The 19,149-nt window shown below is 42.1% G+C and overlaps 1 protein-coding gene across 1 annotated transcript in view; it reads left to right on the top strand.

Annotated features, from left to right (window-relative positions):
• Positions 1 to 250: 250 nt before the first annotated feature.
• The window catches only part of zbtb24 (zinc finger and BTB domain containing 24), a 56,460-nt gene continuing 37,561 nt past the window's right edge, over positions 251 to 19,149 (top strand). The window contains exons 1-2 of the mRNA XM_072246231.1: positions 251 to 292; positions 2,482 to 3,476. Coding sequence (XP_072102332.1) covers positions 2,516 to 3,476 — 961 coding nt within the window. The 5' untranslated portion in view covers positions 251 to 292; positions 2,482 to 2,515. The remainder of the gene's footprint in view (positions 293 to 2,481; positions 3,477 to 19,149) is intronic.

Raw genomic sequence — 19,149 nt, 5'->3', positions numbered from 1 at the left:
TTTTTTCCAAATGGGACATGGACTTCTCAGCCTTCAGGGTTGCCGGTGAGATCAGTCTGGAGGTTCAGGGAGTGTACGGTCGGGATGTTCCAGTTTGCTGGGGAGACCAAGCTGGGCGTTGGAGGAGCGGCGGCGTATGCTGCATTTGCTGGATTTCAGCCCCCGGTGGTCCCGGGTGTCGGCTCTCGGCTGCCCCCTGGAGGTCTGTCTGTGTCACTGAGGTCTCCGCCGTCCCGGCAAATCTCGCGGTACTTGCAATGACAGGGACGTCGCCATCTGGCTGGGCCGCACGGTAAGGTCGTCGGCCGCTCTCCCCTCATGGATTAACCCGATACCGGCCACTGTCAAAAACAGCCTCCAGTAGAAACGATATGGCTATTTCCTGGCAGTGTTAGCGGAGAGGGGCCTGGGTGCTGGGTACAAAGCTACAGCGGTAAAGTTGAAAGAGAGCGGGGGTGGAGGGAGGGAGAGAGAAAGTGAGGCTCGGGAGAGAGGGAGAGAGACAGGGACAGAGAGAGAGAAAGACGCAGGAGAGTTATGCCAGGTTTCTGGTCTCCGTCGAGTGACATCCGCATTCCTCTGCACACTAGTATTCGTTCGGTTTACACTCTTAAATTATGCTGCCATCTGTTTTTCCTACCGAACTGCATAATGGCAAGTTTTGTCACATAATGTTTCACCTTTCCCAAACATTTAACTATCTTTTTGCAGACTTATATTCTCTTCACAAGTTCCTTTTCAACCGAGTTGTGTATCATTCGCAGACTAGATCTGGGGCAGTTGCAAGACTATGAGAGAAAGGCTCGGAATAGCTAGATTGAAGGAAAGATTACAACTGGGAGTTATAGAGAGAGGACAAACTGAGAGGGAGACCCAAGATTGAGAGAGACCTTGGAAAGAGAACTAAACAGAGGAAGAGAGAGAGAGAGATTGAGAAACCATCTCCAATGTGATACAAAGAGATTACTAAACTGATGGTGTTGCTTTATTTCTGATGAATGCTTGGGTTGAATAATGTTCCATCCAAACCTACTACATTTGTTCCCCACACTAATTCGGTTGCTGCACTTAACACAGTGTTATACAGGGTTCACTGCACTGGACACTCTCACTCCTTAGCCCTCCATTAGTGGCAACCGAGCCTCAAGACAGGGATTCCTTAGGACTTGACCCCAGAATTAGCTTAATCTGACATTCAGAGATATTTAATAACAGTGGATTTAAAATTAATATTAAATATATTTAAAAACACTTTAAACTACCATCAATAAAAGTATAAAGTTAAATGGACAAAAATACTCAACTTGATTTTTTTTAAATGAAGCTTGGTGTTGGCATTTGAACATACCTACTTGGATTAGGGAATATTGCCAACAGTGCCCTTGAACTCAGTGAGGATTCCAGCAGCACAGCAGGAGGTAACTGCACTATAATCTGGCATGCAATCCTTCCTCTAATTTTATATGGCAGTTGGCAGGCTAAGTTAAAGGTGCATTATCACCACCAACTGGATTGGAGTGTGATGTACAGAATTGGCACCCCTCCCTCTCCTTCCCCCCTCCCCTCTCCCCTCCCCCTCTCCCCTCCCCTCTCCCTCTCCCTTGCCCCCTCCCCCTCTCCCCTCCCCTCTCCCTCTCCCTTGCCCCCTCCCCCTCTCCCCTCCCCTCTCCCTCCCCCTCTCCCCTCCCCCTCTCCCCTCCCCCTCCCCCTTCCCCCTCCCCCTCCCCCTTCCCCCTCCCCCTCCTCCTTCCCCCCCTCCCTCCCCTTCCCTCTGCCTCCCCTTCCCTCTTCCTCTCTCCCCTCCCTCCCTCTCTCTCCTCCCTCCTGCCCCACCTCACCCTCTTCCCTCCCCTCAACCCCCCCACTCCCCACTCTCTCATACTCTCACGCTCTTAGCATATGTGCTCTAGTTTTAGACACCCTACCAGGGGAAACAGATCTAGCCTATCCAATCTTTCCTGATAACCCAAGCCCCAAATCTTGTACCTTGACCATATCTTGGTTCCTGTTCAGTTTGTTCTTTTCTCAGTGACATCCTGCAATGTTTGCATCCCACACTTTGCCTCAACAGCTCATAGCTACCATTTCTCCAGGTGCTCGACTTAGCCTGGATGTGATTGGCCCGGAGACTGATGCTGTCCATAAGTTGCAGCTCCTTGCAGGTAGCAAGCCACCTATAGTTCTAATGATTTCAGATGTTTTATTCAACTCTTGTTTAATATGAACCATTGAAAGAACTGGTGTGCTGAAGAGTGAAAGACTGTTTAGTAAGCTAAAAATAACACAAATGTCTCATGCACATTTTCTGACATGGAACAGTCCTACTGTAAAGAAAACAATGATAGTGATCTTGTATTTATATTACTATTCACATCAATATTTTTGTGATAATTGTAAACTAACACCATTGTATAATTTACAGATTACTTAAAAAGGTATGCTAATTACTTGAGTGATTAAGTGGTTTGCTTTGTTTTCCAGGAATGCCATGCGTATTTGACTAATTATCACTAAGATGACTGAAACATTGGCTGATGTCCCTCCCTCTTCCCTTGTCATCCAGTCTAAGACTTATAAAGACACTATTTTGACGAATTTTGAAGAACAAAGAAAGAGAGATTTTTTATGTGACATCACTCTGATTGCTGAGGATGTTCACTTCAAAGCCCACAAAGCACTGCTTGCTGCCAGCAGTGAGTATTTTTCCCTGATGTTCGCTGAAGAGAGCCAGCAAGGCCAAGCTATCTACATGCTTGACGGAATGGCTGCAGACACCTTCAGAGCCGTGCTGGAATTCATATACACCGGTCGGCTGAATGTCACAGAAAGGTCCATTCAGCATATTGTGACTACAGCTGAGGTTCTGAAAGTGAATGATTTGATCAAGGCATACTCAGACTATCAAGATAACCATTTGCATGTTAAGGTATCCCTAGCTTCCAATGGAATCAAGGTGGTCGTCGTGGAACCCGGTGTTGATGATAATCAGCCTTCGAAGCCGAAACGCAAGAGGGGAAGGCCCCGGAAATGTGAGCAAGTGCAAGTAGAAAGCAATGATGTTGACAGTGAGCCGCCTCTGAATGGCCCACAGGAACATCAAAACAAACTTGGACAATCCACAGAAGAAATTAATTGTAAAATAAACTGTAAGGACAACAGTGCAGGGAAACAAAGCAGGAAGCCATCAGAATCAGAAGCCTGTCTCGATATTGGGACGGGTGCAGAGTCCCCGTTGCAAGACGGTTATGAACGTAGAATAGCAACATTGGTGGGTCACAGCCGCTATAGCAACCGTAGAATTCAAAGGCCCATTAAGTTAATGGGCTACAAACTTGGAATGGTGGAGGAAGAAGAAGAGAAAGTAAGGAAGCGAGGACGAAAGAGGAAGTATCCAGATATAGAAGCTAGATGTAAAGACTGTGATAAAGTATTTAAGAATCACCACTTCTTGACTATACATCGAAGGACGCACACAGGTGGGAAAAAATAATGATTTTTGTGTTTGGGATAATTCTGTAACAGTGGTCTGGAGCACTTTCCCTACAATGCATGGATTTTCCCTATAAGAGCCCATGATATTACAAGAAAGGCACTAGCATGGACAGAAGATTGGATGACTGGCAGGTGAGAAAGAGTAGGAATAAAGGGGGCCTTTTCTAGTTGGCTGCTGGTGACTAGTGGTGTTCAGCAGGAGCTGGTGCTGGGACCACTTCTTTTCGTGTTATGTATCAATGATTTGGATGATGGAATTGATAGATTTTGGCCAGGTTTGTGGACGATACAAAGATAGGTGGAAGCGCAGGTAGTGTAAGGAAACCGAGTCTGCAGAAGGACTTAGGCAAATTAGGAGAATGGTCAAGGAAGTGGCAGATGGAATACATTGTCGGGAAATGTAGGGTAATGCACTTTTTCAGAAATTAAAGGTGCAAGGAAACTTCAAAGTCCTACTGTAGGCCTTAAAGGTTAACTGAGTAAAGATTAAAAGAGTAAAGTGAACACTTCAGGCCAAGACCCTCCTGCTGAAGGGTCTCCGCCCAAAATGTCAACTGTCTTTTCCATAAATGCTGCCTGGCCTCCTGAGTTCCTCCAGCATTTTGTGTGTGTTGCTTGGATTTCCAGCATCTGCAGATTTTCTCTAGTTTGTGCTTAAAAGATTTAACTTGCAGGTTGAGTTGGTGGTGAGGAAGACAAATGAAATGTTAGCTTCATTTCTAGAGGACTAGAATATAAAAGCAAGGATATAATGCTGAGGCTTTATAAGGCATTGGTCAAGCTGCACTTGGAGTATTGTGGGCAGTTTTAAGCCCCTTATCCAAGAAGGGATGTGCAGGCATTGGAGAGGGTTGAGAGGAGGTTCACGATCATGATCCCGGGAATAGGAGCAGCTCTGGAGCTTAGAAGATGAAGGTGGAGCTCATTGAAACCTATCAAATATTGAAAGGCGAGATAAAGTGGATGTAGTGAGGGAGTCTAGGACTAGAGGGCCTAGCCTCAGAATGCAAGGATGTCTCTTCAGAATGGAGATGAGGAGGAATTTCTTTAGCCAGAAAGTGGTGGATCTGTGGAATTCATTACCACAGATGGCTATGGAGGCAAGATCATTGGGTATTAAAGCGAAGTCTGATAGGTTCTTGATTAGTCTGGGCATCAGACGTTACAGGGAGAAGACAGGAGAATGAGATTGAGATGGATAATAAATCAGCCATGATGGAATGGCAGAGCAGACTCAATGGATCATATTATGCAAGGGGACAAGAAGTTGACACGGTAAGATAACTTAGAATCTTCTACTTACAAATCTGCAGGGGAATATGATATTGTATGTTTCTTTTAATGCATGTGTATGTACTACAGTTTGAATGCACACGCAGTGGCTTCTTTATTGGGTACATCTGTACACCACCTCATTAATACAATATCTAATCAGCCAATCATGTGGCAGCAACTCAGTGCGTAAGAGGTACAGTTGCTGTACTGACCAAACATCAGAATGGGGAAGCAATGTGAAATGTGATTGTTCGTACCAGATGGGGTGGTTTGATTATCTCAGAAACTGCTGATCTTCTGGGACTTTCATGCAGAACAGTCTCTAGGGTCTATAGGGAATGGTGTGAGAAACCAAAAAATAGATCCAGTGAGCAGCAGTTCTGTGGGCGAAAATGGCTTGTTAATAAGAGAGACAGGAGATGAATGTTCAGACTGACAGGAAGGTGACAGTAACTCAAATAAATTGGAGGGAGGAGAAGATGGCGGCGCGATGCAGCGCGCACAGCCATTCAGAATGAATATTGATATGTGTAACTAGGGGGCCGTGCACAATCCGGATTTGATGGGGACAGCCGTGAGAAAGCGCAGGGGAACATCTGGAGCAACTTCTGAAATGCCTGCTTCGCTGCCGCTGCTGCTGTGCGATGGAGAATCTCCGGAGCGGAAGGCCCAAATCCTCGGCTTTGCGTATCGCCTGTTGCCGGGGCCGGGGTCGAAACGCTCGGCAGAGATGGTGTTCGGTGCTCGGTGTCGAATAGGTGATCGGAGGCTCGGAGTTTTTCAGACGGACTCGGAGTCGGGCTGTGGTCGGATGCTTCCGGAATGCTGCATCAGCAAGTTGGTGGCGCTGGAGGTTTACCGTCTGTGTGAGATGATGGGACTTTAGAGAGACTCTGAGACTTTTACTGTGCCGTGGTCTGTTCTTATCAAATTACGGTATTGCTTTGCACTGTCGTAACTATATGTTATAATTATGTGGGTTTTGTTAGTTTTTAAGTCGATTTTCATGACATCATTCTGGAAAAACATTTTTATCATTTCTTAATGCATGCATTACTAAATGGCAACAAAAGGGGACTGCGTGTCCTCATAATCATAACTGCATCACAACAGTGGTGTGCAGAAGAGCATCTCTGAATGCACATCATGCTAAACCTTGAAGCAGAAGAGCACAAACATAAACTCGGTGTATATTAAATCTATCCTTTTTAATTAAACAATTTATCTAGCATATTTCACTCCAAAATACTATCTCTGATGTGATTACCCCTGAGGTCAATACCACTTTTTTATTTGCCCTCCATGCTTGAAGAATTATACTTTGAGACTCACTGTCCGGGCCAGTAGACTTCACATTCCATTTCACCGGCTTGTGAAGCCCCAGCTGCTTCTCCACAGCACTTCTAATCCTTACACTTTACTGCTGTACAATATGGGTGCACAGTAGTGGATCTCCTACCTCGACCTCAGTGAAAGGCAAGATCTACCTAATAAATCGTTTAGAGAAAAAACAGCTCAGATTGTACTTCCAATTTGAGGCCTTTTATTTGGGTGAATTGTATTTGAGTTACACAAAATACTTTTGTCAAACTTTCAAATTAATTCAAACAAGAAAACACTGTAACTAGCATATCAAACAGGCCATAGCTGTCTTTCTTTAAGAATATTACAATACCTCACAACTTTAATTCTAAGTTTCATTATTTAATTTTATTTCAACACGAAAAATAAATGAATAAGAATTGACTGTTGCACTCAGTGTGATGACTAGGGCTGCATACTGACTGCTAGTTCCCTGAAATTTGGCTCATAACTACAGACAGCCAGTCTGAGACAGTCTGTGAGGTGTAGGGTTGCCAACTGTCCCGTATTTCCCCCGCTAAGGTAGAACGTTCCTATGAAACCTTTCGTGCCGAAATGCTTTACGCCGAAGAAGCAATTACCATTAATTTATATGGAAAAAAATTTTGAGTGTTCCCAGACCCAGAAAAAACCTACCAAATCATACCAAATAACACATAAAACCTAAAATAACAGTAATATATAGTAAAAGCAGGAATGATATGATAAATACACGGCCTATATAAAGTAGAAATAATGAAAATTAAGCCAAAACCGATTCGTGGGGTAAAAAAAATCCGCACATCACGAATGCACACACAGGTGCCCGTGCAAGGCTTCATGGTCATTGTAGTCTTTCTCGGGGTAAACACAAATGTCCCGGGATTTGACTGCTACTTTTGTCCATTATTTGGGAGTGAGAAAGTTGGCAACCCTAGTGAGGTGTCTGTCAGTAAGTCCCCTCCTGTACTTAGATTTAATAATTTTCATCTGTGAAAATGCAATTTCACATAGATAAGTTAACCTGAAGTAGGCACTGATTTTTAGTGCTATAAAGCCAACGCACACACCGCACATTGCTCGGCCCCATCAGTAGTAATTGCCACCAGTTTATGAATGGGGATGTCATTTTCACGGACATATTTTTTTAAAACTCATTGTAAATATCCTCGCCTCTCGTTCTTTCCTTTAATTGCAAAAGAGTGAGGAAGTCCTCCTTTGTTGTAAAATCCTGGAAAGCCATTCTGACAAATACAACAAGCTGAGCTGTTTGCATTACATCCAGGAATTCATCGAACTGTAGTGAAAAATATTCACAGAGTGACAAGTCGATCCACGTCCTCTGACAGTGATTCTACCCTCCTTGTCACTGTTGCAGGGCCAAGCGGTATATTATGTATTGCGGTTGTGATGCCGTTTTTGTTTTTAAAGTCATTAAAAGCAGTCTCTGCAGTAATGACCATTGTTGCCTTGAATAAATCGCCATCTGTAAAAGGCTTCTTGTGTTTAGCCAAAAGGTGACTTACACGAAATGATGCTTCAATAGCAGGCTTATTTTGAGCAGCATGATTTGTGAAAAACAATTGCTGGGCCTTCAACCCCGATTTCAGCTCAACTTTCCAGGCATGAATTGCGCTCTTTGGGGGGTAGGCGTCTTTAAATTCCTGGTGGTTGGTGTTGCGGTTCCGCTCCAGATTCCCTCTTTTAGTCATTGCTTGTGTTTGGTGGCACAACATACAAACACACTTGTCTTTCACCAAGGTAAACAGAAATTCCTCTTCCCATTCTGGATGGAATTTGTATGTTTTCACCTTCTTTCGTGGAGCCTCCGCCATGCTATCAGGGTATCACGAGCGAGTGCGGATTGCGTCACCTCTGATCTGAGCCGACATTCACCTAATTAATTAGCTTGTTTATTTCGGCTTTTTTTCTTAAAGATGTGCTGTGTGCATCCCGACTACCGCTGCACCCCTGCATGCTTCGCGGCCCGGAGGTTGGGGACACCGTCGTATATTGATGTTTGCGACAGTCTGTACTGTTACCTAATCTGATTGGTCACTTTGATGCAGCACAGGCTACGCTGAAAACGTAGTGCATGGCGGGGGAACTGCACACATGCACACTGGGCAGAAAGAACGGAACTAAACCCCCGCAACCCGGAAACAATCTCTCTTTATAAACAGCTTTTTAGTGAAAATATTGCTATATTACCATTATCCTAATTAGTATTACTTACTTTTATAATGCCCATATTACAACAGTATTTGTGTATTTATTTTTGATTTTTCTTCGGGATCTACTGGGAAAGTCTCAAAGATCGACCAGTTGATCGCAATCGACGGGTTGGCGACCCCTAGTGTACAGTGTGTTCTCAATCTGCTGCAAAGTCTTTCACAAAGTTTAGATACTGCTACAATTGAGACATGAGGAACTTAATCACACATTCTGATCTTCACAATATTGATACTATTTCCGTTGAGCTATTAGTGTTACTGGAGTACCATCCGTCTCAGCTTTTGTTACAAATATGACATGTGATTCTCCTTGAACGTGTGTAACACAATCGATTACAGACCAATCTTCACTGTTCTTCTGGTTCACTTGCACTCGGAGCAAGTATCCTCAAGAAGTTATTTGAATTTCTCAGTAATCTTCACAAGATAATTCTTAGGACCATCTCAGTATGCAAACACCATCATACATATCTTTACTCCTTGCAGATTTAATCATGAACTGCCTTTCCTCCAGTTTTCATTCTAACCTGGGCTGAATAAGTCTCCAATGTATCCCATTATCAATATTTTTTCAGTAGTGTGTCTTGTTATGGAGTGCAAGCTTTGCTTATGCAGTAGTGTAGAAGAAATGTTATAAGTCATACTTCATTGTCATGTCAATTCCATAACCTTTTTTTTAAAAATGCCCTTTTAATAAACTACAAACTTAAGCTGTTTTCTTTGGAACCACGTGGTGAGCAGGAGATTTGGTGATTTCTTCAGGTGCTCTTAATTAGCTCAAGCAGAAATGAATCAATTTGTGCACCAGTATCTGGTATGATTTCTTGCAGAAGATTTTAATTCTTCTATTGTCCAGTCTGTTCTAATGCTTTATTTCTAACTACTTGGATTAGCTGTAAATGAGAAGTTATTCTCTTTCTCATTATAATTTATATTAACTTGCTGAAATGATTCTGTACACCATTAATATACATAGAGTCATGCTTTAGGAGATTGTGTTCTGTAGTCCTCGCAAGTGATGCATCTGCAGCTCGATCTCTATTTATACCAGGCAAATCTTTATCCACTGCTTTCATATTCTCTATAGCTGTGTGTTTAGCAAGGAGATCTTCTTTAATAATTTTATTTTGCGTTTCTTCTGGACTCACTACCATGACCTCAAGGTCTGCATTCTTATTTGGTAGACAATTTGTTGTACCTTCAATAAAACCACTTAATGAGTTCATTCAGATACATGTCCATCTACTGAACGTAATAATAACTCATAATTGCCTCAGAATGCGGTCTCTTTTGTAACTCCCATACTTCCACTTCTGTGACAGGGAAATTGTTTATTTTGAAATAAAAAAGAGATATTGGAAAACTGAATTAAACACTGGGAATGTTGAGAAGCACAGCAGGTCAGGCAGCACCTATTTCTCTTTCCAGGGATGCTGCCTGACCTACGGACTTTTCCAGCATTTTCCTGATTTTAATTCATTATCTTCCCCTCTGTGGACCATAACTTACGTATATTGTGATCTCTGCATATTCCAATCTCCACAAGGTATCTGCTGTGATGATTAGTTTGGAAAATTTGTACTCCAGTTATATCCAGACAACTCTGCGCTCTCAATGGCAATATTTAACATCAGTTACAGAATGGCCAACGAAGGGTAAACATCATTAGTTATCAGCTAATTTGAACTCCATATATAATTGCCAGCTCCACTTTTAATTCAGTGCATGTGTATGATGTCTAAGCAATTGATTTCTTAAGACTACTGTCCATGACTTAGTTTATCATTTCCCCAACTTAGCAGTTAAAGGCATGGTAACTGCAGACTCTGCAGAGGGTGGTGCGGACAGCCCAACACATCTGTAGATGTAAACTTCCCACTATTCAGGACATTTGATGATGATGATTATGAAGACAAGTAGTCCTCTTTTATTGCCATTTAGTAATGCATATATTAAGAAATGATACATTATTTCCTCCGGTGTGCTATCACAAAACACAGGATAAACCAAGACTGAAAAAACTGAGAAAACCACATAATTATAACATATGGTTACAAACAGTGTAACAATACCATAACTTGATGAAGAAGTCCGTGAGCACAGTAAAGTTCAAAGTTTCTCAAATGTCCCACATCTCACGCAGACGGGAGAAGGAAGAAAAACTCTCCCTGCCATGCCGACCACAATCTGACTCTGAGTCATCCGAAAGCTTCGAGCTCTGATCAGCTCTCCGACACTGAGTACTGAGCGCTATCTCTGTCCAAACGATTCGACCTCCTTCTCGGTCGCCAACAGCAGGCAAAGCCGGGGATTTTGAGGCCTTCCCTCCGAAAGATTCCCGATCGCGCAGTAACAACAGCAGCGAACGGGCGTTTCAGAAATTCCTCCAGATGTTCCTCTGTGCTTTCACGTCCATGCTCCATCAGATCAGAATTGTCCACGGCCCCTATTTAACAGATACGATATCATTTTTCACCGGAGAGCTGTGCACGCGCGGTGTGCCGCCATCTTCTCTTCCTGTCATTTACAAAGACAGCTGTGTAAAAAGGGCTTGAAGGATCACTGGGGACCCAAGTCACCCCAACCACAAACTGTTCCAGCAGCTACCATCTGGGAAATGGTACCGTAGCGTAAAAGCCAGGATCGACAGGCTTCTTCCACCAAGCCATCAGACTGCTTAATTCATGCGGACGTAACTGTATTTCTATGTTATATTGACTATCCTGTAGTACATAATGTTTATTATAAATTACTATAAATTACACATTGCACATTTAGATGGAGACGTAATGTAAAGATTTTTACTCCTCATGTATATGAAGGAGGTAAGTAATAAAGTCAATTCAATTCAATTCAAAGCCACTAGAAGATGGAATTGTACAGGAAATTATTAGAGTTAAGGGTTTCCTTATAGCACTCTTTCCCTCCCGTTGGTAGTTTGAATTCAGAATCGGCTTGCCTATAGAAGGCAGAAGGTGGAGGTAGCTGGATTTTTTTCTTGCTGGAAGTCCAGCCCAAGTGGTGTTCTACATAGGTTAGTGCTGTGAGCTTTGTTATTTGTGTTATATAAAAATAACTTGGTGGATGAAAATGTGAATAGTTGAGTTAGTAAGATTTTATACAACACAGAGTGGTGGATGGTGAAGGAGGTTGTCAAATGATACAAAAGGCTGTAGAAAATTACAGGTATGGGCAGAAAAATGGCAAAGTTGTTTAATCCAGACAAGTGTGAGATGTCACAAACAAGAGAAAAATCCTGATGAAGGGTCTCGGCCTGAAGCATCAACTCTTTACTCTTTTCCATAGATGCTACCTGGCCTGCTAAGTTTCTCCAGCATTTCATGTAGTGAGATGTTGTACTTTTGGAGATCAAACGCAAGGCGGAAGTATTCAGCTAATGGCAAGACCTTTAGCGGCATTGATGTACAGAGGGATCTTGGATCCCAGGTCCATGGTTACCTGAAAATGGCCACTGAAGTAAACAGTGTGGTAAAGAAGGGGTATGGCATGCTGGCCTTCATTGGTTGGGGTGTTGGTTAGGAAGTTAGTTTTTGCAGTTATGTAAAACTTTAGTTAGGTCACACATGGAATGTGTGCAATTTTGGTCACCCCATTACAGAAAGAATGTGGAAGCTTTGGAAATGGTGCAGAAGAGATTTACAAGGATGCTGCCTGAATTACAGGGCATGAACTATAAGGAGAATTTGGACAAACTTGGGTTTTCTCTGGGACATCAGAGGCCGAGAAATAAAATTTTAGAATATTATGAGAGACAGAGACAGGGTAGACAGTCATATTATTTTCCTCAGATGTCAAATACTAGAGGTCATGCACTTAAAGTGAAAGGGGAAAGGTTTAAAGGAGATGTACAGGGTGAGTTTTTGTTACACAGGCAAGAAGTGATGGAAGCAGATACAATAGTGGCATTTAAGAAGCTTTTAGACAGACTCCTGAGTATGCGTGGATTAAAGGATTATGGATCATTTACAGGCAGTATAGATTTGGATTATGTACCAGTTTGGCTGTGGGATGTTCAATGATGTTCAGTCATTAGGGGCTCCACTCTGGATTTGCTGTCCGGGTTTAGTCCTGTAGTCTTTGTCTCTCCCAAATCTGCCCACAAGACAGTGGGACTACTTACCCATAGCTGGTCCACACACTGGTGGGTCTACGTGCTATGTGTGCAGGGGTCAGCTCTCCTCCCCATCTTCTGTAGTTCAGCCTGAGTGTGAAAGGAGTTCAGTTTCCGTGTGTCACCAGTGAGGAGGCACTACATGAGGCTTGCTGTTGGAGAGGCTATGTACTGGCAGGGAGAGACTTACACATTCTGCTCTCCTTTTCTCTGAAAAGTGAGAGCGACAAGCACCACCCACTACACTGCCACACTAGATGCATCATAACAACTATATTGACACATTTAGGACAGGATCATACCACTAACATAATTTGCTGCTCTGGGTAATGAACAGTGGTGTAGCAGAAATATTGATGCAGTGGCTGAAGTTTCGGATTTCGCTATATCAGTGTTCACTCTATTAGGTACACCGGTAACCTGCCCGTTACTGCAAATATCTAATTGCCCAGTGATGTGGCAGCAACTCAAGGCATAAAGGCATGCAGAAATGGTCAAGAAGTTCATTTTTTGTTCAGACTGAACGTAAGAGTGGAAAAGAAATGTAATTGAAGTGACTTTAACTATGGAGTGATTGTTTGTGCCAGAAAGGGTGGTTTGAGTATTTCAGAAATTACTGATCTCCTGGGATTTCACACACAGTAGTGTCTAGAGTTTACAGAGAATGGTGCAAAAAGAGAAATCATCCAGTGAGCAGCAGTTATGTGGACAAACACATTTTGTTAATAAGAGAGCTCAAAGGAGAGTGGCAAGAGTGGTTCAGTTGACAGGAAGGTGACAGTAACCGTAGTAACCACACAGTGCTGTGTAGAAGCACATCTCTGAAGGCACAACACACCAAACCTTAAAGTGAATGGGCTACAGTTGCAGAAGACCACGAACATACGTTCAATAGCTACTTTATTAGGTACAGGACATACTAATGAAGTGGCCACTGAGTATAAATTCAAGTAATTAAATGAATCTAAATTTTTTTTTACAAAGGCAGGCTAGTTTTAATATTAATAATGATACAGTGCTTACTGGCTGATATGGAATTGCCTCTTAGTTCAAGGAATATTTAGGGATGGACAGTAAATATTGACATTGCCTACAATGCCTGTGCTCTGTGAACAAATTAAGGAAATTAGCTGGAAAAAGCTGAATGGTCTTATGTTACCCCAATACGTATTATGTGATGCAGTCACCAATAACTCATGTTTTTCCAGTTAGTTTACTTCCACTGCTCCTTCAGTTTTTAGCACATAAGATGGGGTCTGGGTTTAAAACAGACCAATTTGATTTGTATTTAGGCTTCGGTGCTTCTGAATTCATAAAAGTATCATATTTGGTCTTGGAATTTGATCTTTTAACTGGACACAACTCAGACTATAAACTTGTATTACCATGGTTTGATTTTTAATTGGAGTGCTATTTTCTGTTTAAATTTTGGATTATTGTCAATAACTGAATTTTTACATTTTTATGGACTTTTCTCAGCGTAGATTTCTTGATTGTGTCTAACTCCTAAAATCGATACTTTGTTCAGAACAGAGTGCAAGGCAAAGGAAAGTTCATAATAGAAAAGACCTATGAAGGTATGTAGTTCAGAATCTATCCTGAAACATGACAACATTAAGCTCAATACATTGGGAGGAAACCAAAATAGTAAATTGGTTTGACTTTGTCACATGTACTTACATACAGTGAAAAACTTTTGTGTTTTTCATGCCATCCATAAGGATCATCTCATCACATCAGTGCATTGAGGTAGTACAAGGCAAAGCAATGACAGAATACAGAGTAGCTGCAGTTACAGAGAAAGTGCAGAGAATAAGTGCAAGGCAATAAAAGGTAGTGTCTCTTATATTCAGGGAATGTTCTATACTCTTATAACTACTCATTCTAACAAGCTACAAATATGCTGGGAGCTTTCAACATTGTACAAGCTGGACTGTAAAGATGATTAGAAATATAAACAGAGGGAAGGTTGAGAGATTACCGGGACTGCACTAACAGTTGCACTGTTCTTTTGCATAAAGATGGTCATGTGAGGTTTAAGCCTCATATGGGGGCTGAATATTTTGTTTCACTTTCTCAAGGCTAAAAGTAAACCAATTATTTCTACCAGATGATTCTGGATGAAATTGGAATTTAGTGTTGAGACAAAAGATATGGTTCTCTCAATCTTCAGCCAATTTTTTTGCTTTGTGGACGAAGCTGAGGATAATAAGATCACGCTGAAAACCAATATTAAGAATAATAGCAGATCAGTTTAAAAATCAATTAGTGCTGGAGTTCTTCAAGAATGTAGCAGAGAGCATGAATGAAAAAACACGAGATGTAGTGAACTTGGATTTCCAGAAAGTATCTGATAGGAGGGGAGGAGAAGATGGTGGCGCGACGCAGCATGCGTGGCCGCTCCGAGTTGATAACGTATTTGTTAAATAGGGGCTGTGCACAATCCTGATTTGATGGAGATGGACGTGAGAAGCACGGAGGAACATTTGGAGAAACTTCTGAAATGCCTGCTTCGCTGCCACTGTTACTGTGCGATCGAGAATCTCCGGAGGGGAAGGCCCCAAATCCTTGGCTTTGCCTATTGCTTGTTGCCGGGGCCGGGGTCGAATCGCTCAGCAGAGATGGTGCTTGGTGTCGGAGGTCTGGTCGGAGGCTGGGAGTCTTCGGACGGTCTCAGAGTTGGATTGTGGTCGGGTGCTTCCAGGATGCTGCATTGGCAAGTTTGCAGCACTGGAAGCTCATGGCAGGGAGAGTTTCTCTCTTCAACCTTCTGCGTGAGGTGATGGAACTTGCGAGAGACTTTGAGACTTTTTTTTTTTATCATGCCCATGGTCTGTTCTTCATCAAATTATGGTATTGCTTTGCACTGTTATAACTATTTGTTATAATTATGTGGTTTCTGTCAGTTTTTTTTAGTCTTGGTTTGTCTTGTGTTTCTGTGATATCATTCTGGAGGAACAAATTGTATCATTTCTTAATGCATGCATTACTAAATGACAATAAAAGAGGACTGCGTGTCCTCATAATCTAACCTAATCTAAACTGTCACGTAAAAGGTTATTGAGCATGAAAGAAGCGTTGGGATAATGTATTGGACAGTGTGGTCTAGGTCCCGAGCCCTTTGCAGTAGCCAGATCCTCATGCGAGATATGATCTGCTATTTAGACAATTTAAACGATAGCCCAGATCGGATGTGAAAGCCAATTTTGTTCCCTCTCTGGGGAGTTCACTCCTCTCTCTAGGGTGCCAGAGCCTTTTGCTGTTCCATTGTTTGTTCAATTTAAACACCAGCCCATATAGACTGAAAAGACAGTGTGTCAGGATCCAAGGCGAGAGCCGAATTTGCTCGTTCTCCACAATGGTCACTCCTTTCTCCATGGCGCTGAGGCTATGAAAGACTCCCTTGTTGTTGTGCTCCACTGGCTAATAGGATGAACTGATAAGCAAGTCTTTGAGCCTATTCCAGACTGTTCTGGGATTCAGATCTGAGGACTCAATTTGGCTCTGAGTATTGTTGTTCACTTCAGTTGTTTGCAGGATTTGTGCTTTTTTTTCTTTCTCTTGTGCAAGGGCTGTTGGTCTTTTATTTTTTTTCTTTAATTGGGTTCTTTCGGGTTTTGTGCTTTGTGGCTAACTGTGAGGAAACAAATCTCAAGTTGTATAATTTATAAATTCTTTGATAATAAATGTACTGTGAATCTTTGAATGGATATTGGATTAACTCATTAACAAAAAACAGAGTTAGGGAAATAGCAACACACATCAAAGTTGCTGCCTGGCCTGCTGTGTTCACCAGCAACTTTGATGTGTGTTGCTTGAATTTCCAGCATCTGTAGAATTCCTCGTGTTTACATTAGGGAAATAGGTCATTTTTGGATTAGCTAGTAGAGAGCCACAGGGATCAATCCTAGAGTATTAACTGTTTACAATCTGTATTAATGACATGAATGGAAAGATTAAACGTGCTATAAATTATTCGCTGATTGTACAAAGATAGCTATATAAGCAAGAGCATGCAGAAGAATGAAGATATATTAATAAATGAACCAGAAATTTGCAGATGGAAATATGAAATTAGCCACTTTGGTATGAAGAATGATGGGGAAAAAAACAGTATGTTATTTCTTTTTAAATGTTGCAGCTCATAAAAGTCAGAATCAGATGTATATTCACTGGTGTATATCATGAAATTTGTTGTCAGGACAAAAGATGTGTAGCGGAGAGTATAATGACTGGCTGCGTCACAGTCTGGTATGGAAACACCAATGTCCTTTGAATAGAAAATCCTACCAAAAGTAGTGGATACAGCCCAGTCCAACACAGGTAAAGCCCTCCCCAGCATTGAGCACATCTACACAGAGTGCTGTTGAAGGAAAACATCACGGACCCCTACCACCCAGGATATGCTCTCCTCTCACTGCTGACATCAGGAAGAAGGTACAGGAGTCTCAAGATTCACACCACCAGGTTCAGGAACAGTTATTACCCCTCAACCATTAGGCTTTTGAACCAAAGAGGTTCACTTGCTGAACTTCTTCATTCAGCTTCACTTGCTCCATCATTGAAATGTTCCCTCAACCAATGGACTCACTTTCAAGGACTCTTCATCTCATGTTCTCAATATTTATTTATTTATTGATTATTATTTCCTTCTTTCTTTTTGTATTTGCACAATTTGTTGTCTTTTGCATACTGGTTGAATGCCCAAGATGGAGCGGTCTTTCATTGATTCTGTTATGGTTGTTACTCTATGGATTTATTGAGTAGCCTGCAAGAAAATGAATCTCGGGGTTGGACATGTTGGCATATATGTACTTTGATAATAAATTGAATTTGATAATAAATTTACTTTGAACTTTAAACCTTTAAGACACTGAAAATATAAAATAATAAATGTATTTAAATATACTTCAATGTCCAGAAATTAATTAAAATAAAATACAATGAAGCAAAATAAAGAACACAAGTTTGACAAGACAATTTATGCCAGACGTGACGGGCATCGTACTGAGGAAATGGTTGTGAAGTACATCTGGTTCTGGACACCTGGTGAGTCCAGTGGTAGGGTAAGAGGTCAGAGTTCACTTGCACCAGCACCTGTCCTTCACTTTGTCTCCAATTTCCTTGCCCCAGTACGAAGGCGTAGAAGTGGGACTTGAGTTGACCCACAAGAGGATGTGGTCTGCACTTCTCTATACACCTGCCAGTCTGAGGTGAGTATAACCCTGTCCATTCAGGCAGGAAAAGGAACTTTATAGATATAATGGAACTTTCTTTCAAAAATGGTGTGAGAGAATAATTTTCTATTTGTGGCGTCTCAGTGCTCAAAAAAATTTCCAATTTGAAGGTTTTCGGATTTTGGAGATTTGGATAAGGGGTACTCAGCCTGTATTTGTGTTAAAGAATGCAAAACAGGTTCACTCAGTTTATTCAATTTTCAAGATAGAAGGTTTAACTGTCACGTGTACATTGAAATATACAGTGAAATGTGTCATTTACGTTAACAACCAACACACCCAAGGGTGTGCTGGGGAAGCCCGCAGATAGCGACACATATTCTGGAGCCAACATAACATGCCCACAATGCTTGGCAGAACAACACAGAACACCCCAGCAACGAACAACAACTGCAAAAACAAGCCCTGTTCCTGCCTCCCACCCATGCACAAACACGGTCCTTTAAACCCAGAATAGGCCTCCAGTGGACAAAGACTTGGGCCTGCAGACACCAGGCTTCAACCTCTCCAGCGGATTCGCAGACAGAGTTCCGGCTTGTGGGCCTTGACTTATGGACTTCTGATTTGTCCTTGGAATAGTAATCTTTAGTACTGATCTCAGGACATGCCAATCACTGAACATCAGTCCTCAAAGTCTGTATTGTTAATGCCAGGAACCCGAACTCTAGGCCACAAACTATGGTCTCACCGATTCATGAAGTCAGGGTTTGTTGGAACTCACTTCTCCTGCTTGCATGGAACTCCCACTCTGGAACCCACTGACCTGTAAGTGACCTCATCCACTTTCTGCCCAACCGACATCTGACCACAGATGTCCCACGTCCATGTTAATGGCCTTTGAAAGTGGAGCAGAGGCTTAGACTCTGGGCTAACTTCCCTAACCTAACCCTTAACTCCTCTTTCTCTGCTCAAAACCATCCTTTTGAACCTAAATAACAGTTAAAAATTAAACAATTAAAAAACAACTAAATCTGAGCTATGGCTCAATGGAGGTCACAACTCAGTGCCATCTTAGTTTTATCCTGGAATTATTCCTGGAATAAATAGATTTAATATACAAAGAGACATTGAGCAGTTTGAGCCTACACATATGAGAATGAGGGAGAGGTTATTGAAAGACCTAAGATTCTGAGAGGGTTTGATGGGATAGTTGCTGAGAAGTTATTTCCCCTTATGAGGTTATCAAGAATTAGGGGAGAGAGTTTCAGAATAAAGAGTCACTCATTTAAAGCAACACACCCAAAATGCTGGAGGAACTCAGCAGGCCAGACAGCATCAGTGGAAAAGAGTAAACAGTTGATGTTTTGGGCTGAGACCCTTTCTCGGGACTCATTTAAGAAAGATATGCAGAGGAATTTTCCTCTGCACCCTGTACGGCATCAAGGATGGAACAGTATTTACTGTGCTTGCATTAGGAGAGGATTCATGTGTTGGGAAT

Source organism: Mobula birostris, chromosome 2, assembly GCF_030028105.1.
Source record: "Mobula birostris isolate sMobBir1 chromosome 2, sMobBir1.hap1, whole genome shotgun sequence".
In the NCBI taxonomy this organism is placed as follows: domain Eukaryota; kingdom Metazoa; phylum Chordata; class Chondrichthyes; order Myliobatiformes; family Myliobatidae; genus Mobula; species Mobula birostris.
The sequence above is the reverse complement of the archived record's forward strand: the minus strand, read 5'-3'. Positions and strand labels throughout refer to the sequence as shown.